The sequence below is a fragment of the Mastigoproctus giganteus genome, chromosome 13, assembly GCF_048544385.1.
Source record: "Mastigoproctus giganteus isolate SK-2022 chromosome 13, ASM4854438v1, whole genome shotgun sequence".
Taxonomy (NCBI): domain Eukaryota; kingdom Metazoa; phylum Arthropoda; class Arachnida; order Uropygi; family Thelyphonidae; genus Mastigoproctus; species Mastigoproctus giganteus.
In genome coordinates, this window is record NC_143587.1 from 34,045,634 (window position 1) to 34,067,189 (window position 21,556).

Below are 21,556 nucleotides of genomic sequence, written 5' to 3' on the forward strand. Positions count from 1 at the left end.
TAAATGAAGATGCACCTACTGTTTCTCACTAAAACATAATTATATAATTTCCTATACATAAATGCTTTTAATAATGATTTCTGTTTTTATGACAACTTTAAAACACTGCAGAAATAATAAAATCAAAGAAACAAATGTTTAGAATGCCACATGAGTTAAAAGAAATCACAGAAGAAAGCTCCCACTCAAAAATGTCCGAATACCTAAAAGGTTAAATTCACTTACTCTCCTCATATATCAGTGAACTTCAATTGACTGTAATGCCTATCCATAATTTTACTGATGATAGTAAAAGAAATCTAAAAATTTAAACAACTTAATTAAAAACTACTAACTAAAAATTTAAGCATATTTAAAATTTACTGTACTTGGTATTAAAAAAATAGTAATTTTGATTACTTTTGAGAACACTTTTACTTTTGTTACATTTAAATTTTAAACAGTAATTTCTTCTTTTCATAAGTGCTGCACAATAGCAAATGAACTGTTTATGTGAACATTTTTGGACTGGTACAAATTCATAATCATATTATCTCGAATTACGATAGTTCAAAATCTTCGGATGTATTGATTAGCATTTGGTGGAATAGGAATTGTGCACGTAGCGTGACCTTCTCGATTATGGTTAAGAATGGCTGACTGAATCCACTGGCCGATGTTGTCGTCATAATATTCACAGTGACCAATAATGGTACTGGAGTTTTTACCCCCAGTAACACAGATTTTACCACCTATTATCTATAAAAAAATTAAAGAAAATATGAAATAAATATTTATGAAATTTGCTTTGCATATTGTTCAGGTTAAAGCAAAAGGCTTTCATTATAACCTGTAATCAAGGATTTAAGGAAATAAGGAAAAAGAAGTATTGTACCAAAAGTAATGAGCTTGTTTATTTTAAATGTCCTTTTTTTTTTTTTTTTTTAAAGGTACTTTTGCAATATACTTATTGCAAAAGTAATATACATATGCAATAAGTATATCACGTACTTCTTACTTTTCTATAAAAATCAAAAGGATTGTTATAAATATGGCTAGTACTTTGATCTTCAAAAATCCATGTAATAGTTTGTTTTCCCCTTACAAACATTACGAAGGTGATCGTTACCATTTTCATATTGCTTATCTGTCAAGTAGCTAACATTATGTACAGGCAATAGTCTGTGGTGAGGAGGGCCAGATTGCATGGAAGGTGGGAGGAGCAATTCAAAAATTTACACAATTGTCAAGTAAGCAGTATGTGGTGAAACATTGTTGAATGATTTTGTCAAGTGTTACATGTTTTTGTTTCTTCTGTCTGTTTTGGCATTCTCTTTTGGAGATCAACCTTTGAAAGATACGAAAATTAAACACTGAAGATTAGGGAGTCAAATGGGTAATATGAAGTATATTGTAAAATGCAGAAGCTAACCTAATGAAGGATTTTGAAGCTCATATAGCATTACTTGTGTTGTTCTGGCAATTTTGTGAAGTAGAACATGCATAGCCAGCCAATGTCTTTTGTTGCAATAACTTTTTGAAAATAAACACGGTTATTACTTTTGGTACAATCCTCATATGCTTTAATTTAAATGTTTAAAATGTTCTGGAAAGTTGAATTACAAGAAAAATTCTTACTCATTCTTCTTGTGCATCTGTGACAGTATAGTAGTTTTATTACTTTTCACTCATTTAGAGAGGTCTATATTTGATTATTATAGTACTGAAGAAATTTATGAGGGCCTCTTCAATTGGAGTTGAGTTAGCTGATCTGGCAGAGCATTTTTTACAATAAGTTATTATAATACTTTTTTCAGCCCCCACATGTTCATACAGAAATAAAAAGCAATGAGAAATGACCATATATAATCTCCATAGTCATTCTAGGGAATTTTTGCATACATTGCAGACCTGTAACAGAGAATTACACCAGAGGGGAACTGCTTGCTCTCTGCACTATCAAAATATTAAATATTCAGATATCCTGATATGTAAGCATCTCATTGGGTGTGTTGCTCATCAAAGTAGCCTGGAAAGTCATGCAGAGTCATCTTAAGCATTTTCTGGCAAAATTTCTTCTTATGCTCTTATATGGACCCAAGGTTGACAGAAGTGCATAAGGCTTCATTGTGACTGTTTTTAGAAACAAATACACTAGTGTTGCAGTTATCAGTGGCCTATAAACTTTTTGCAGGAGTGTATAGGCCCAATCTCTTAATGCATGAATGTGTGTCTATATATATTACCCCTTAATGTTCTCTTTATACCTCAAAAAGACCACATAGGTTAGAAGAGTTTACAACTAGATATTTTAACAACAATGTAATTGTCAACTATATTTGTCAGTCATATGGGCTCAAACAACAGTTGACTGAAATGCATGTACTCAGGAGTGGCCTGACTCAGGTGGTGGTCAACATTAGGGCCAACAGTAAATTTGGGTTGTCTATAACCATGGCTGATAACTAATGCAAATGGCTGAAACCGACCAGTTCAGCCATCTGTGTACTACTGCACTCATTGACCACTCAGCTACTGCAGACCTTAGGTTCTCTGGGATAGCAGTGGATTTGCCACTCATTTTCTCATTTGGAGGAGAGGTCTAGGTTCAAGTCTTACCATAGACTGGAGGAATTTCTAAATGTTAATTTAGTTGAGCTGTGATTAAATGATCTTAATTGGAGGGGTCTAGGGTTTTTTTTAATGAAAAACCCTAACTACGAGAGGTAATGAACCTATAGTACTTAGTACTGTGCATGAGTTGAAGATTGAGAAGTGAAAGAAGATACTTGTTAACATTAGACTTGAACATCTGTATAATAAAAAAGAATGAATAAATAACGAAGAAGAAAAGTTGGTTCTATGAGTTTGAAATTGGACAACAAAAGGATGTTGACCAGTTACAGCACATGTTCAGACTGCTTTGGAAGAAAGAATGGGAATTATAGAAGCCAATTCGCAAGAACAGTGGAAGTATCTATAGAAAAGGCATGCAGCAAAAACGTCTATGAGAGAAAGAGTGTAGAGAGACTTGGAAATTAGTCATTAATTAACCTACCTCTCCTCTTTTGAATGGAATCTAGACACCTGAGAGAGGTTTTGGGATTATTGCACCAGATGGAACAGTACTCCCAAAACCTCTGCCCCAAATGTGGGAACAGTACTCCCAAAATTTGTACAGAGTGAACAGCTGTTCGGAAGAAAAGCTGTTCAGCTGTGTGAAAAGTAATGACTGGAGCAAAAGAGAAAACCCAGTTTTTTAGATGCAGAGTAAACAATATTTATAATGGGCTTATGCCACGAGTGATTAGAAGTCAGAGTAATCCATTCCTGCAAACCATTCTCAAATGCTGCCCGGCATGGCATGCCGCTTTATTCTGAAGTAAGATGGCGCTGCCAGAGGGGAAGACCGTTACCATGAAAGGGTGTACCAGGTCAACAATGATGTTTAATTAGGTGGTAGATGTCAGAGTGCCCAGCCGGCACATGGATGACTGGACCCAGGGTATTCCAGCAGAACATCGTCCAAAGCACGAGACCACTGCCACGGGCTTGTTTTCATCCCACGGTGCATCTAGGCGCCATCACTTCCCCAGGTAAATGATACACGCATACCCGGCCGTCCACATGATGCAACAAGAAATGTGATTCATTGGACCAGATGACATTCTTCTAATCACTCAAGGTCCAGTTTCGATGCTTGTGTGCTCATTGTAGGTGCTGTCACCGGTGAACTGTGGTTAGCATGGTCAATCGAAGTGGCCTGTGGCTGCGCAGCCCCATTTTCAGCAGGGTTTGATGTACTGTGCATTGTGACATTATTCCCATCACCAGCATTCCAATTACCGCCGAGTTGCCACAGTCGCCCTTCTATTGCCACATACCATCCAGGAGAGCCTTCTCTCACCTCGTGCATCGAAGAGCCGTAGTCCAACACCTCACCAGCGGTTTGTGGGTTTTCCCTCCTCAGGCCACTTTCAGTAGGTTGGTTGGTTGGGTTTTATTGCCGCATTAGCAACTAAGGCTATAATGCGCCACTTTCAGTAGGTACTGACCACGGATAACAGCATCCCACGAGCTGTGCCGTTTCAGATGTGCTCTGACCCAGTTGTCTGACCATTACAATTTAGCCTTTGTCAAACTTGCTTGTCTGCTGCCTTTCCCATCTGAACAAGAGTAACACTGATTAACGGAGCTCGGTATCAGGTGTTTTTTATACCGTGTCCCGACCCGTGCATGCTCCCGTCCACGTGCAATTGCTTCAATTTGCATAATGACTTGCTGGTCATAATGCTTTGGCTCATCGGTGTATGCAGTAATTCAGTTCAAATTTTGTTACCACTTAACCTACTTTCAAAAGATGCTAAAAAAGAAGTGTACACAGGTCGGGATCAGGATAAATCCCCCAAATTGAATAAGGTTTAAATGTATTTCTCTTCACATTTATTTAACCATCCTCCCCCAAAAATATTTTTTATCAGTGAAATTTCTACATATGTCCAGCATGAAATGAAACTGTTAAGTTGTTCTTTTCTTTTTCCCTTTTGCTAACCTAGGCCTACACTGCAGTCGATCAGAATAAATATCATAATAATTTGTGAGATATCCCATGTTAAATTTAAAATAAATAGAATTTAGTTATCTAATCTATGTTTACCTCTGAAGTTGAATTTTCCCTGGGAATAATCATCTCTTCTATTAAAGTCCATCTCTCAGTTTGGGGATCATACTTCTCACAGGATTTTAAACTGCCACCATAACATCCTCCCAGAACGTAGATGCAATTTTTGTAGGAAATACAGGACAAGCGACATCGAAGCTGTTTCATATGTTTTATTAAAGTCCAATAGTTTCTTGAAGGGTCGTAACGTTCAACTGTGTTAACGACGTGGTCATAATTACATCCACCTACAACATACAACTGCCCATTCAACACGGTACATGCTGTACAACTTCTTTTATGGTGCATTGCATGGACGAAGGACCACTGTTAAACAAACAGGACCCATGAATTAGCTTACATTGACAAGGGTTTCTTTTTAGTATTTTAATAGTGAATATTCATAATGCTGAGGTAAGTGTCTCAGTAATTCTTATTCTATGAAGGAAAAATATTTAATATTCAATACATATATTATCACAGGTCAAAATTGAACATATTCGTTTATAATTCCAAACCTTGAAATGACCATGCAGGCATCCCATTTTACAATTTATTCTTAAAGAAATGCATAACTATATTTGGTATCAGTGACGAAACTACCATACTAACAAGCAGTAGCATAGCTACCCATTTTCGGGCCTGGAGGCAAAGAACATGTTCAGGCCCCTACTTAATTAATGAAAATTGCAAAAAGATGAGACAGCCAAAGACACCGGGCCTGGAGGCAATTGCCTTCCCTGCCTACATGGTAGCTACGCCACTGCTAACAGGTCCGTCACCGCGAAGGCTCTGACAATTGGTTTGGTATGGTTGTTAATAATCAGGTTGGGGAATTTGCAATCTAGTGGGGGACGGCCCCAGTATATATATTTTTTTCCACTGAGTATTATCACAAAAAAGTACCTCATACATATAAAATTTAATTCTAAAAACTTATATTAATTTTTATTTCTGTACAATGTAGTGTCTATTGTATTAATTTCAAGCATAAAAACAGCAGTTATTTTATGCTGTACCATTGATGTCAAGATTACAAATGAACTCAGCACATTATTCTTTTAATCATCTGGTATCTCATGATCTAGCAATGAAATCTCAATTGGCTTTTCTCGTTAATAAAGAAATGAACTTACTAACGGGAAAAGCTCTAATTTTTTAACTAAAAAAAAAAAAAAACTTTTGTTTTAGGATATTTTTAAAAAAGATCGGAGCAAGACAACCATCTTTGAAACTGACATGCAACATAGACCTCTAGTTTACAATAATTAAGCGTTTTGTGTTTAATGATATATGGTCACATGCTTATTATTATTATATCTTTCTTCTTCTCCTAACTGTTTTTTTCCCATCCCGTTATTATTATTTCTCCCCGACGTAGGCTCCTACATCCCGTGAGGTGTACTGGCACCAAGTGCACGGGGTGGTTGTTATGTTCGGCTGTTATCACTATTGGTCGAGGAACTCTCTGTCTAACCTACAGGTGTTCAGAATTACGATTTTCTGGAGTTCCTTTTAAGTATTCTCGGACAAACCTGTTGCTAGGCTATTGTGTAGGGTCTTTGGCACCATTCCAGTGATTGGCACAGTAATTGGGATGGTCGTTACTTGTCCCATATGCCACACCTCTCTGACCTACATCCCTGTTTTAGATCTGTGTACTTCCTGATCTTTTCCTTGTAGGTTTTCTGGAGGTTTCCAGTGCTGGGCGCCGCAATGTGGATCATACAGATAGCATTTTCCTTCTTGTGGACGAGGGCTATGTCCGATCTGTTGTGCAGGTCCCAGTACAGCTTGTAGTTGGGTCTCTAATACAGGCTAGAATTCGTACTTGTAATATAGTACACCTTCTTTGATCAATTCGTATTTCTTTGCTAGCTTCTGGATGTATTATCCTAGCGATCTGGTGGCGTTTATCAGTGTACTCGATCGGGGCGATTACTCTGCATCCTGCGAGGAAATGGTGGATTGTTTTTGGTGCCAGGTGGTATCGTCGACGTGTGTCATCTATCAGTCCAGGTTCTTTAACGATATATTTTCTACAGTTTCTGATTACAAGGTCTTGAATGGCGAGCATGTATCCTTCAGTCTCGGGGAAAGTGTGTGCCACTCGTGAGCATCGGAATCCATTTTATCTATGTGGTTTTGATGTAGATCATTGTAGTGTCTGTTGGAATGTATTCTTAGCCTATCTTTTGGTCTTCGTTTCTTCTGTCTGGGCAGGAGGAGTGATCAAACAGTTACTGTTGTCACAGCATTGATTTGTTAATCGACGATATTCTCCGACTAATCTCGTTGGATGCTGTGACGCAGTGCTGATACAGAAACAAAGGAGCTGGATGCAAAAAAATAATTCATTATCAAGTACTTAGATTTCAGAAAAGCTTTTTAAACTGTAGCACACAAAAGACTGTCCACAAATTGGAGCAGTGTGGTATTAGAGCAGCTTTATCCACAGCAGTGTGTTACTGCTATGGATAAAGAGATAATTGAGTTAAATAACACAGAGAGTGGTTATCAGTGGCCACTGATCCTCTTGGATTAATGTTATTACTGGAGTCCCCCAGGGGGACCCCCAGTGCTGAGCCCATTGTTATTTTCAGTATTAATGATCCTGATGAAGTCATATCAAACTTAATGTCTAAGTTTGCAGATGATGCAAAATTTGGCACCCTGGTGAGTAGCACAGTTGGCATAATTACCACTTCCCATACCAGGTGGAAAAAACCTGATCGTGTCCCTTCAATGACGCTTTTTATGGGTTTTTTTCACAACATGCCTGAGTTAATCAGTCTCAGGCGAGAGTAGCGTGGTTGTTTTTTCTCCCGGAAAATCGGGTTTTTTCGTCCTTCTAACAGGAAATCAACCACAGAACATACGCAATTTACAGACATATTACGTATGGCACAATATGGCCTAAGTTGTTTATTATTATTATTATTATTATTATTATTATTATTATTATTATTAGCCATATGGTGCAAGGAAGCCTGAGGCTTATGCTGCACCAGCCAAAAAAAAAATTTCTGAGTTACCCTGTGTGTGTGTGTGTGTGTGTGTGTGTGAGAGAGAGAGAGAGAGAGAGAGAGAGAGAGAGAGAGAGAGAGAGAGAGAGAGAGAGAGAGAGAAAAGAGAAAAGAAGTAGAAGGAAATCACCAAGAAAGAGAAGAATGATGATATCCAGCTGAGGACCCTGGGTGTGCCAAGCCCATACTCACCAGATGTGAGCCCCTGGGGTTATGTGCCTAAAACCATACAACAACCAATACAAAGTTTGGCAGGGTGGTTTATAAATGTGTCACCCCTCTAAACGTATTCGTCAGTGATTTAAGGAACGCAATAGGGACTTTTCAGATCTGCCACGGCCAATGCAGTTTCGATTTCAAACGAGTATCTGAGAGATGAACCGGAATGACGTCTTACGAAAACACCATAACTATAAACAACGATGAGCCAAAACATTATGACCACCTACCTAATATGATGTTGGTCCTCCACATGCAGCCAAAACAGCTCGTATCCGGCGAGGCATGGACACTACAAGATTTCTAAATGTGTCTTGTGATATCTGGTACAAACACGTAACCAGGAAATCCTTTAACTTCTGTAAGGTCCGTGGTTGAGACTCCGCAGATCGGATTTGCTGTTCCAACACAAACCACAGATGCTCGATGGGATTGATGTCTGCAGAATTTGGAGGCCAGGGCAATACCTGGAAGTCTTCCTCATGTTCTACGTCTTTAACAGTCTGGGCTGTGTGGCATGGCACATTATCCTGCAGAAAGATGGCACACTGCCAGAGGAGAAGACCACTGCCATGAATGGGTGTACCTGGTCAGCAATGAAGTTTAGGTAGGTATTTGTATTTTTGTATATGTATACTTGTCTCACAGTAGCACCAGGACTATTCGTCCATCTCCACCAATTGTCATGTAGAGGGGAAAAAAAAAACTCTTAATCACATCGGTCTGAAGTGCAAATGTGTATTTAACAAGCCTCTCTGCCATCAGGCGGCAGTCACCAATATGGGCAAATACCACTTGATGCTCACCCTAGCATTAGGAGCCGAACCTGGGTCTACTTCTATGTCAGTGCTAACATAGCACCAGAAAATCCCACACTGATCAGTGGCCGTGCAAAACCGGCAGGTGCCCACAAAATCCCGCTCCCAGGTCCCCACACCTGAGAGCCAGCAAAAAAAAAAAAATAAATAAAAATAAAATAAAAAAATCTGCATCTGAAAAAAAAAAAAAAAAAAAAAAAATCAGATTTTTAGGTAGGTTGTAGACGTCAGAGTGCCCGGCCAGCACATGGATGACTGGACCTAGGGTATCCCAGTAGAACATCGCCCAAAGCATAAGACCACCGCCACCGGCTTGTTTTCGTCCCACAGTGCATCCAGGTGGCATCACTTCCCCTGGTAAATGACACACACGTACCCAGCCGTCCACATGGTGCAACAGGAAACGTGATTCATCGGACCAGACGACCTTCTTCCAATCACCCAAGGTCCAGTTTCAATGCTCGCGTGCCCATTGTAAGCACTGTCGCCGTTGAATCGTGGTCAGCATGGGCACTCGGAGTGGCTTCCGGCTACGCAGCCCCATTTTCGGTAGAGTTCGATTTATTGTGTTGTGACACATTACTCCCGTCATCAGCATTCTAATTACCGGAGAGTTGCGCCACCCTTCTGTTGCCACGTACCATCCGGGAGAGCCTTTGCTCACCTCGAGCATCGATGAGCCGTGGTCGTCCAACACCCTCGCTGGCAGTTCTTGGGTTTTCCTTCCTCGGAAGACTTTCGGTAGGTGCAACAACACTGACAGTGAGCACCCCACCAGCCGTGCCGTTTAGGATATGCTCTGACTCAGTCGTCAGCCATTACAATTTGGCCTTTGTTAAACTTGCTTAGGTCTGCTGCCTTTTTCATTTGAAGAACAAGAGTAACACTGATTAACGGAGCTCAGTATCAGGTGTTTTTTTATACCGTGTCCCGACCAGCCACGCGCCATAGTTCACCTGTAGTTGCTTCGATTTGCATAACAACTCGCTGGTCATAATGTTTTGGCTCATCGGTGTATATGGCTGCAACAAATGCAAGGCATTTTGCTGACTGCCTAGTACATTATTTCACCATTAGATTTTAAGAACCTCATTGACTGTATGGCAAGTAGTATCAGAGCAATAATCCAGCGAAACAAGTGGCCCAGTGCAGGTGCGTTCCTAGAGTACAAAATGTACAAATTATGATATTAGGGTCCCCCGTAAATGATTAGATCTACCCATATATTTATTTTGTCTGTAAATTGTGTGTGTTCTCTGGTCAACTGGTTGCCTGTTTGCTGGTTCTCTGGTTGCCTGTTTGCTGTACGAAAAAAACACAGTTTCTGGGAAAAAAAGTCTTGCTATCTACGCCTGAGACCGATTAACTCAGTCACGGAGTGAAAAAAGTCCACTAAAGTTCCTCGCGTGATCGACGGGATTCGAACCGGGGCCTTTTCCGCCCAGCGTGGGGAGGACGGTGACGATACCACTGTGTTACCCGTGGAGACCGTTCCTAGGGTATATGGCGCCTGGGTGGTAACTGAAATTTGCATTTGAAATTTGCATTAACAACTTCATCCCATACGTGCCTCTAGGGCACGTATGGGATGAAGTTGTTAATATATTTCCAACTGCTTTCATCGTCGGGACGGCCCGCCCCTGATCCAGTGTGTCATATGGAGATTGCCTTAATAAAGTGGCTAGCGAGTAGACTGAGTCAGATTTCATATTAAATTGCGTACTTACTTGGTTCGAGAGTGGATCATATTTCTCAGCTGTTCGCAAATGATTATAGCCATTATATCCTCCCATTGCGTATATGATACCATTAATAACTGCACCAGCATGACATGCCCTGAGGAAACAAAACAAATAATTACATTCTGAACTGAATCCTGCAATATTACTTTTAGCTTAATCCAACGTGCAAACAATATTTAATTCTTAAAACTTAACTATATTACATTTTATTTCTGTACAATGTGGTGTCTATTGTATTAATTTCAAACATAAAAACAATAATTATTTTCTGCAGTACCATCGATGTCGAGATTACAAATGAACTCAAAACATTATTCTTTTAATTAACACTAGCATTAATAGAGGCATGTGATGCAAGAAAGCAAGCTTATCAGCAGAAATATGAAGAAAGGAGCATTAGCCAAAATAAATCGGCTTTTCTCGTTAATAAAGAAATGATCTTTACCAACGGGAAATGCTCTAATTTTTAACTAAAAAATTAAATCTTTGTTTCAGGATCTTTTTGAAAAAGATCTGAGCAACATAACTATCTTTAAAAAGGACTTGCAACATAGCTCATAAAAAGGATCTCGGTGTTTGTGGTTTACCATAAACAAGTGTAATACTATCATAATATATAACTTTTAACTTTCTTTCAATTAAAAATTGCATTCTTTAGGCTTTATCCATAACCTTTGATCAGGGTTTGTTTTAGCAAGAAAGAACTCCAGTTTGACTAATATAAGGCAAAACAAAATACACAAATAGCCTGATAATTGGAGTATGTATATTAATTATATTTTTTTCTATTTAACCCTAACTAACAACAATTAGGCATACGTTCTGTAGTTTTATGCCAACTGAAATAAAAAATAAATTAATAATAATAAAAAAAAAAAAAAAAATTAAGTACCATTCGTGCGTACGTTTTCATTTTCTTCCAGTAACTCTGCTTTTAATAGTAAACTAAACACTGTCAGTGGCGGCAGCTGACGACAAGATGTTGAAACAATTTAGGCCACCAGAGGAATAGATTCATCAGTACTGTACTCTATTATTATTATTATTATTATTATTATTATTATTATTATTATTATTATTAGCCATATGATGCAAGGAAGCCTGAGGCTTTATGCTGCACCAGCCAAAAAAAAAATAATAATAAAAATAAAATAAAATAAATAAATAAATAAAAAAAATTCCATATTACCCTGAGAGAGAGAGTCAGAATTAGAAGGGAATCACCAAGAAAGCAAGAAAGAGATATTATAAGTAATATCTCTTCAATACTGTAAGCAACTAGGCCATCCCATTGTGCGATACAAAGTTGGGAATAATTGCGAAGTTTGTTGATTCTTGATTAGCTAGGATCTGAAAACTAAGAATTGAAAACTAATTCTGAAAACTAATTCGATTTCTGAAAACTAAGAATTGTGATCGTTGTAGAGGAAATGTGTCCCAAGCCATAATTGCTATTCATTGTAGGCGTTGATTAGAGTTAAAAAATAAAAATAACCAAACTTATTATTAATTTAAAAAATGACTACAATTGCTTTTATAATTTAAATCAATTATAATAAAATCATGCAGTTTTCATATAAAAGCTGGAATCTTTTTAATAATAATTTATTAAGAAAATTTTATTTTTATTAAATTAAATTTCATTTATGAAGTGCTAAATAATAATTTAGCCGCATGGTGCAACGAAACCCGAGACTTTTGCTGCACTATCCGAAAGTAACTATACGATAAAAGCAAATAATAAATAAACAATACAAAAATAAAATAAAATATAATAATAATAAATAAGTAATAAATTAAAATGAAATGAAACAAAAACGCCTACCTGACATACTAAAACGCCTATCTAACTAACCTTTTATTTAAAAATAAATAAATAAATAAAATAATAATTTAATTTTTGAAATGGAAAAATATATATCTTATATTTTTGTTACTTGGTAAAGACGCAAAAAATTGTACTTGGGTACCTACTAGTTCTAATAATCAGCAATATTACACGAACACTTATTTTGTAGTTATAGATAATACTAATCCATCTATTGCTCACAAAACAAGGCGAATAGAAAGATATACCCGCAAGGTAGCGTGGCCGAGTGGTCTAAGGCGCTGGTTTTAGGCACCAGTCTCTCTGAGGCGTGGGTTCGAATCCCACCGCTGCCAAAAATCAATTTTTTTCATTTTATATTTCTGTTTTTTTAAATTTCTTCTCAAGAAGATTTTTGGCTAATTCATTGCGTGATTCGACTTCCACAAATCATTTATTAAACAAAAAACGGCAAGTCTGAAAGCAGCTTAGCCAAAAATCTGATCTCTCACTCCAATTTGTGAATATTCTTAATTAAATAAAAAAAAAATAATAAATTAAATAAATAAAAAAAAAGACTAATAACGTTACATATTTTTTAATGTTAAACATAAAGGTTGTTTTAATGCAGCAATGCAAGGCTTGGGGAACAGCAATCCCAAAATAAATTATACACTTTTATTTATTTATTATTATTATTTTTTTTTGTATGAAAACCCCAAACACGAAAGGTCTTTTCCACAATGTGGAAAACTTGATATGCAACTTTTTAGGGTTAGTTTCTTAGTAATATAAAAAATTGAGTATTTTTTTTAAATTAAAAACGTGTTTTATTTTATTTTATATTTAACTCGCTTACCTCTTGTCATTCATTGGAGATACGGAAGTCCACCTTAAATCAATTACGTTGAAACATTCGCAGTTACTGAGATAATTTCTTCTTCTTTTGTAACCTCCTATAGCATAAATGTTGAATCCTATAGCTACACAAATAAGATCGGAACGTTTTTCGTGCAAATATGCTTCGGGTACCTTTAAAGAAAACATTAAAAAAAAAAAAACCCAGAAATAGCCATATTTTAAATATAAGAATAATTAAAACAGTATTATTGACTGAATAATAAATTTAAATCAAAATTCTTGCACAGAAAAACGAACGTTTTCTAATATTCTTTCTATTTCAGTAAAAATATTCATACTACTTACAGTGTACTTCCACTTATTAGGTACACCTACCTAGTAGCGTGTTGAGCCTCCTTTAGCCTTCAAAACAGCTTGAATTCGTCTAGACATGGATTGAACAAGATGCTGAAAACGTTGTGCAGGAATGGAGTACCATGCAGACATGAGTGTATCACGCAGTTCTTTGAGATTCGACGGAGATGTAGGCTTGCAGCAAACAGCCCTTTCCAGCTCATCCCAAAGATGCTCAATAGGATTGAGATCCGTGGACTGAGCGGGCCACTGCAGCAAAGAAAAGTCATTATCATGTTCCTGGAGGAAAATGATAAACTGTAGATAAACTGTCAACATGAACGGAAGCACTTGGTGAGCAACGATGTTTAGGTAAGATGTGGCATTCAGACGTGAATCTATGGGTATCAATGGACCCAACGTGTGCCAAGAAAACATTCCCCACACCATTTGCCCCCACAACCTTGCACAGTAGTCGTAAGACATGACGGGTCGATGGATTCATGTTGTTTTCGCCAAATTCAGAGCCTTCCATCAACATGATGCACAAGGAACTTCGACTCGTCAGACCAAGCAACTGTTTTCCAATCCTTGATAGTCCAGTGCTAGTGTTGCTGTGCCCACAGGAGGCATGCTGTCTTGTTCTTCATTGATAACAAAGGTATGCGATGTGGCCGTCGGCTGTTGTAGGCCATTCGCGACAAAGTGCGACTAGTGGTGAGTTGTGATATTTTGTTCTGAGCACCAAGGTTGTATTCTGACGTGATGTGCGATATTGTGGCCCGTCTGTTTGCTTGCACAATTCTAGCCATCCTCCTCTGACCTTTCTCATCAACAAGCGATTTTCTTCCACAGGAGGTTCGTTGAGAAAATGTTTTCTGTTCGTTGTACCATTCTCGATACACTCTCGAAACTGTGGTGCGTGAAAAGTTCAGGAGAACTGCTGTTTCAGAGATGTTTTGTCCAGCACGTCTTGCACCTACTACCATGCCACGTTCGAAGTCCGTTAGATTACTCCTTTTCCCCATTCTTGCTACGGTTTGTACGCTTAAGTGATACTAGAAAGGTTGTTCTGCTGCATTTATATCCACAACTGTGGTCATGTGATTTGCAACGTTGTGGGACAAACCATTTATGTGCAAAGCAGGAGTGTACCTAATAAAGTGGCAGCACAGTGTATATTTCAGTAGTATCAGTAGCAATAAAGACAAACTGATCTAAGAAAGTGTAAATTTTTAACTTGGTTTAGATAATTTTACCATAAAGACAAATGTGGTTATATCTTTAAGGCTTTATAATAAAAGTAACACTTAACATACTATGAAAATAATATGGCAAAACTGATTTTAGTTCTTTATTTTCTTTCTGTGTTCGGATCATATAAAGACATCTGTTGACATTTGGATGAATAGCGTTGAACAACCTAAATACGATCCATCCACAAGGACTGATATCCTTCCTTGAAGAGGTAAGTGCTTGTGAGTTGTCCCTATTTATTTAATTTCATTTATTATGAAAGTAGCACTCATTCTTTGGTGGGTGTGTGAGTGTGTCCCTTTCGAAAGGGAGTCATGCATTTACACTGCTTTGTTTATTTTTATAATTTCATTTTGTTTCGGATATTACTTTAATATTTAAAACAATCAAGTAGCAGAATCGCACCGTGCCAAGTATAACTCCAATTGGAGCATTAATTTGTCACTTTAATTTCGTGGTGTATTTAGCGTTCCTTTTTTCCTTGGTTTAGATAGTATGTATGATCATTAATTATTTATAATTGTTTTAAAAGAAAATAATGTCAAAAGAACAAATAATAAACTCGAATGGCTATATTAAACATTTAAATTAAGCTTGGACCACAAAAAACCCCAAAGAAGCTGTGATATTACGGCCACCCTATAATAACCCCATCTACTCATATATGTTGTATCCATAAATTTCACAATCCTCTGATCAGTTTGCCTATTTTTCTAACAAAAAACCTGAATTTCTATGACAGAAAAGGCTCTCTTTGCCTGAGACCGACTAACTCGGCCACCGAGTGTGTTTGAACATAACAGTGCACTTCTTCATACAAATCTGAAGATCAGAGAAAAAATCACAGAAAATAAAAAAAGTTTAGTATACTATGCTTCCCAGTCCCTTTCGTACAGTCGCGGATCTTCCTCTTTTAGAGTACCACTTTTCAGAACCCTAAAAAACGTCATTTTTATTCCGGGTGACTTTGAGTAGCTGGTGACAGAAGTGACTTCGAGATTACCAATAAATACATGAATCTTAAATGTTCTTCAAGTGGAATGGTGCCCAGATATATTAAAAATTGGAATTTGCTGAAAATATTGAGCACTTAAACCTGCATTGAGTATAATCTGCCTTTAATTTCTTAAATAATTACAGATTGTTCTCAGACGTTTCATGATACTTCCCGTACCACTTCTTCAGTGAACTTCTGTAATGCTGTCGCTATGATACCATCAGCCTCTTAATCATACCAAGATATTGGTATTATTGACGTTATAACTCCTGTGATAGAAGGACAGCATTACAGGAGTTCACTGAAGAAAATGGTACGGGAAGTACCAGGAAACGGCTGAGGATAATCTGCAATTCTTTAAGAAATTAAAGGTAGATTACACTCCACGCTGATTTAGGTGCCCAATTATTTCACCAAATTCCAATAAATGCATGAATAAGGGACGTTCGTATTTATTATGAAAACAAACCCTTGGGACTTAATATGAAAAATATCTTTTCTACAGTACATATGACCAGTGAAAGATGATCAGTTTTCCTAGTCGCTACAGGAGATATAATTGTCCTGTAGTCTAGTTGTCAATCCAAAGCATGCGATCTCGTATAGAGATCCGATGAACACCGACAGCCTGATTAGAGCTTTGAAAAGGGATTGGTGGTTGAAGAACGCCGACCTAGTTAGCCAGGCAAAAAAGGGCAAAAGCTACTAAATTGAACAGATACTTCTCATTGATCTTTTTGGATGAAAGTTCCTTCAGAGTGAGGAAAGGCTTTACTAGTAAGGGCTGATTTGCATGTTGTCCTGGCTGAAAACCAGAAATAATTTAAGGAGAAAAACCCTATTCCTTCCGTTTGAGATCAGATAACTATAGCCTCGATCGAAAAGGACTGCTAAAGTCCTTTAGCGATCCTTTTAGAAACGAAGCAAATGATCTCTCCAAACGAATGACAAGTAGCGAAACCACTATACCGTCGCGGAGGATTTCCGTATAGCAACAAACAGAAATGGGGTTCAGATGTTTAGAATTCGCACTGAGTAAACCAATACTATGAGGTATCGCATGAGGAGTCAATATAGTGTCTGCTACTGCGCGTATTCTTCGTCGGTTTGCCTGTTTGCTGGATGAAAAATCCTAGTTTTCGGGAGAAGAAACCATGCAACCTTCGCCTGAGGCTGACTAACTCGGTCATGTTTTAAAAAGCCCATAAACATTATCTTATCATTAGCGAAATTTGAACGCGGCCTTTTCCATCATTGTGGAAGGATGGTTATTATAATTACTGTGTTACCAGCACGGAACCTTGAAGGATCATATACAGTATATAGTCTGTCTGTAAATTACATTTATTTTGTGTGTGCAGTTCGTGTGTTGGGGAATTAAATCCCCCCAGTTTTCGGAAGGAAAAAACCAGCAGTCCCCACTTGAGACTAAGTGAGCCACGGTACAGAAATGTCCATAAAAGTTTTTCCTGTGCCAAATGGTGAATATTGAGCAGGTAAACCATGCATAAAAAAAAAGCATCAAAAGGGGTTTCATTGTGATAAAATATTTGCAGTTTGATGGTTTAGATCTACTTTTTGTAGTATAGTGTTCGACTGATAATTTTTGTGGATGGTGTCTTGTAGAAAGATCTACATTGTGACATCTCAAGCAGGAAATAGCAATGATTTCATGATTCAAGATATGATTCAATGACCGCAATATAAATAGGAAAACGTACTTTGATCCACCTGTTGACTTTAGAATCATAGACCTCCGTGATATTCGTGGGACCATTTGCTGTCCATCCTCCTATAGCGAATGTAAGTTCATGAGGTATGCGATGTAGATTCGTTTCTCTGCCGGTGCTCTTTTGCAAACTTAAGCTGTGATTTATCATATCTACACAGTCCTTGTTTGAATTCACAAAAGAATTATTCAGGATGTTGTTGCTGATAAAAACGTTTCCAAGAAGTCGAAGTCTCACGCAGCCGAGGAGAGGCTTAATGAATTCGCGTCTACTTTTCGAATCGTGGTTTATCCATTTAAGTGCGGTGTACCATACTAAGCTTTCCTCCTTCACATGAAGATAATCTGAGCGTAAGAGAGCGACAATTTCTTCGATTGAAAGATTCAAGAAATCTTCATCGATCTCTATAACATCAGAAAAGTTTCTCAAAATGTACCTGCATAGAGAGAGAGAGAGTATAGTCAATTAGAATGAAAGGGCAGAAGAAAATATCTTTTGATTTAATGAAAACGTGCATAATAAAATTATCTGTCACTCAAAATATGAAAATTTCTCATAAAAATCACACTACGACATGCATAATGGATAGAAGAGGAAAACATTGAATGATCTTCATAATATAGCATTGACTATTTTGGCGGAGAAACTTTTTAATTTGCGCTTTGACCTTTAAACTGACTTACCATTTGAATAAATTGGTTATTAGAGAATTAACCAAAAAAAAGAAAAAGGATTAATGAGAATCTCCAAAACTTACAGTTGCAGGAGTTTAAGGAAGGGTTACCACATATCTCAGGAACTGACTACCTGTTCCTGGAATGTTTCCAATATTTACAACGGGATCTTGGAAAGGAGCCAACAAGAACTGCAATTCATCAGATCACAGCAGAGCAAACTTGGCTTTCATAACGAGTTGCTCTGATATTGCACAACTTTCAAACATATTTGAAAGTACCACAATCGGCGTTTAACCTTCTCACATTAATATTACATCGACAAAATGTTAATCTGACATTTAACAAGTCTCGCCTTTTAAATAAATGGCAAATCATTAATTAAATAAAGTCATAAAATTTAATTTAATTTAAATAATAATTATTATTATTTAATTCCAACGGAAATCCAGAATGGTTTATGTTTATTTCCCATATTCTTGAAGTTATTGGATTTGAATGGGAAAAATGTGGTAACCCTCTTTTAATGGGAGATCATGAAAATGCGAATAAGTGTGAGGGACAAGAAATTTAAGTAACCTTATTTATTCTGCACATGATGTTGCCAAACCCTGTAAAATCTGTAAAACTACGAATGCACATGCGCAGTGCAGGCAGTAAATGAACACGAATTTAAACACAGAGGACATTCATCACGTCCCCAATCTTCCCTGGGAGATTGAGAACGTGATGAAGCCAGGAAATTTTTTGCTAGCAAGAACCAGGACTGCTAGTGTGTATGGACCAACGTTTCACTGGTGAGGTCTACCAACAGCTCTTAGAAGACCACCGTTCCATGTTGCATTTTGTTCGGACAGAAACAGGATCTTCCAAGACGATTAATGCGCCTTATCATCGGGTCCGCACTGTGCACGAGTGGTTCGAGGAGGATATCACCCATCTTGTTTGGCCTCCAAATTGGCTTGACCTTAATCCACTTGAAGTCTATGCGAACGGTGCCCAACATGATATTAGGTAGTTGATCATAATTCAGTGATCACTCGGTGTATACAATTAACAAAATTTAACGACGTTATAATATCATTATTTTATAATAATGATATTATTATAAAGTATTAATACTAGTATTTTTGCTATTTATTGCAAGAGAGAGAAAGAATTGAACTTACGCGAATGCCGATGTTGTCAATGGGATGCAGCTGTACGCAGCGCTGAACTTCCACACAGATATGCAATTTTCTGGTGATAAATTGGTTTCCAGAAACTCATAGCAAGCTTCCAAAAGAGCAATAATACCGAACTGATCAGCCGTGGAAAGGATTTCTTGAACTGTCTCCCACGACACCAAAACAGAACGAGTGTAGACATATTCAATTAGCCACTGGAGCATCTTTCCACTTAATCCTGGAAGTGTAACATCGATTTTATTCCACCGAATGAACAGAGCTTCAAAATAAGAACTGCAGGTAACCATTATACAACGATGAACTGCAACTGTGGTTCCATCTTCAGTTCTCAGGATAGCGTCGCAGAACAAGCATTCCTCCCGAAATTTATTTAGATTGCGAAAAGCACTTATTCCTAAAGGTTCCTCAGTTGGTTGTTGGTTTTGGACTACCGAAACTGTTTCCATACTTGAGAGCAGTTTACGTTAAACCATGTTTATCTTGTAATGATAGTTTTGATTATCTGATATCAAGTTTTATTGTTGTATAATCGAAAAACACTAAATGATTATTACTGCTGTGAAAACAATGTTAACCTAACCAACAATTGTCTCTTTCTTGCTTTTCTCTCTTTTGACCTCATCTTTGTTGAATTAAAAATACCATCAGTTTTTAACCAGTAAAGTTGTGCATCTTCCATCGGGAAGAGTCAACGAAATCGAAGAGAAAGTATCTTGAATAATCGGAAATAACGAGATCCATAATTTGATTCGACCAGGTAAGTGATTAATGCTATCTCCAAGTCAACTCGGTACATACACTCTGTCTAAAAGTTTGCAATCGCATTTCATTTTTCTTAATTTTCGAAGTTTTTATTAAAATAGGGCTAAATTGTTTACCAATTATTTTCTTTTATGAATAAAAACAAAAAAAAATTAAATAATATTTAGGAAATCGCTACAATAATCCAGATTATTCCAGAAAGTTGTAGAAGATTGCTGAATGTGGAGGTAGATTCTAGAATATTCTAGAAAGTAAGGAGTATTGTTTTAATATTATAGAAGATTGTAGCTGATTCTAAAGTGCTTTGCAATAACATAAGTTGAGAAGTAAGAGATGCAACTTATAAAATCAAGTTGAAAGAAACAGTTGGTTGGTCTAAGAGCCCTCGACATTGGACAATTGGAGAGTGGAAAAACGTACTATGGATGGACGAATCCAAATTTGAAATTTTTGGATCCAAGCGTAGACTTTATGTGAGACGATTAACTGAACTCAAAAGAGGGCCACATTGCCAAATTTCAAAAATATTGACAAAAACTGTTGTCGTACGCTGTGATTCCAAACTTTCAGGCGGGAGTGTACCTCTCATATTGTGGAAGGACTTCACCACGAGTTTCCTTTCTATTACACTAAGAAATTTAAATAAAAAGCACCACTGCTGCGAAGGAAGAAGAATACTGCTGTTTATTTAACTTGTATGCTGTAAACCAGACGAGGTCTCGTTGCTAATTGATGCTTCATCGGTGGGTTAGTAGGTACATACTTAAAATCAAGATTAATAACAATTAAATAATTGGTACATTTTGTGCCATATTTGTTCAAAGCGATGTTCGACTGTTAGACTTAGCAATTTTAAATATTAGATTCCATGACTTAAATTCTAAGTCGTTGTATCTTATTTACTGTGTGTGTGTGTGTGTGTGTGTGTGTGTGTGTGTGTGTGTGTGTGTGTGTGTGTGTGTGTGTGTGTGTGTGTGTGTTGGAGAAACCGGCATTTAGTTTATTTAACACTTTTAAAGCCATATACATTTCTGTTAGGTCATTACGCAGATTCCCAGTTTTCAGAAGAGGCAGTACAGAAGAAAGAAAGAAGAGGGACGACGAAGAAGAAAGAAGATAGAAGAGAAGAAAGATAGAAGAGGGAAGAAAGAAGATAGAAGAGAAGAAGGAAGATAGCAGAAGAGAAGAGGAAAGATAGAAGAGAAGAAGGAAGATAGAAGAGAAGAAAGATAGAAGAGGGAAGAAAGAAGATAGAAGAGAAGAAGGAAGATAGCAGAAGAGAAGAGGAAAGATAGAAGAGAAGAAGGAAGATAGAAGAGAAGAAAGATAGAAGAGGGAAGAAAGAAGATAGAAGAGAAGAAGGAAGATAGCAGAAGAGAAGAGGAAAGATAAGAGAAGGAAGGTAGAAGAAGAGGAAAGCAGTGGAAGAAGTAGAAGAAAGAAGTCATTTATACTATGTAATAGTTTTTTTAATTTGATATGATTAATTGTTATTAAGGAAAGA

At 37.3% G+C, this 21,556-nt stretch overlaps 1 protein-coding gene and 1 non-coding gene across 2 annotated transcripts; one reads left to right on the forward strand and one right to left on the reverse strand.

The window, feature by feature from the left end:
- Window positions 1-549: 549 nt before the first annotated feature.
- Window positions 550-19,736, reverse strand: LOC150075939 (kelch-like protein 10). The gene is made up of 5 exons (XM_090387217.1): window positions 19,273-19,736; window positions 17,745-17,865; window positions 13,111-13,283; window positions 10,430-10,538; window positions 550-738 (listed from the first exon to the last, which is right to left on the reverse strand). The coding sequence occupies exons 1-5, from the start codon at window positions 19,734-19,736 to the stop codon at window positions 550-552; spliced, it is 1,056 nt and encodes a 351-aa protein (XP_090243343.1).
- TRNAL-UAG (transfer RNA leucine (anticodon UAG)) lies at window positions 12,527-12,607 on the forward strand. Its single transcript has one exon. It is a non-coding gene; the product is annotated as a tRNA-Leu (tRNA).
- Window positions 19,737-21,556: the final 1,820 nt, after the last annotated feature.

Bases quoted from the DNA above. Each gene is read 5' to 3' on its own strand.
- LOC150075939 (XM_090387217.1), bottom strand. From the start codon at position 19,736: ATGGAAACAGTTTCGGTAGTCCAAAACCAACAACCAACTGAGGAACCT. The intron at 17,866-19,272 runs GTAAGTTCAATT...CTCTCTATGCAG, and splicing joins TTGACAACATCGGCATTCGC to GTACATTTTGAGAAACTTTT. The intron at 10,539-13,110 runs GTAAGCGAGTTA...TTGTTTCCTCAG, and splicing joins TCTCCAATGAATGACAAGAG to GGCATGTCATGCTGGTGCAG.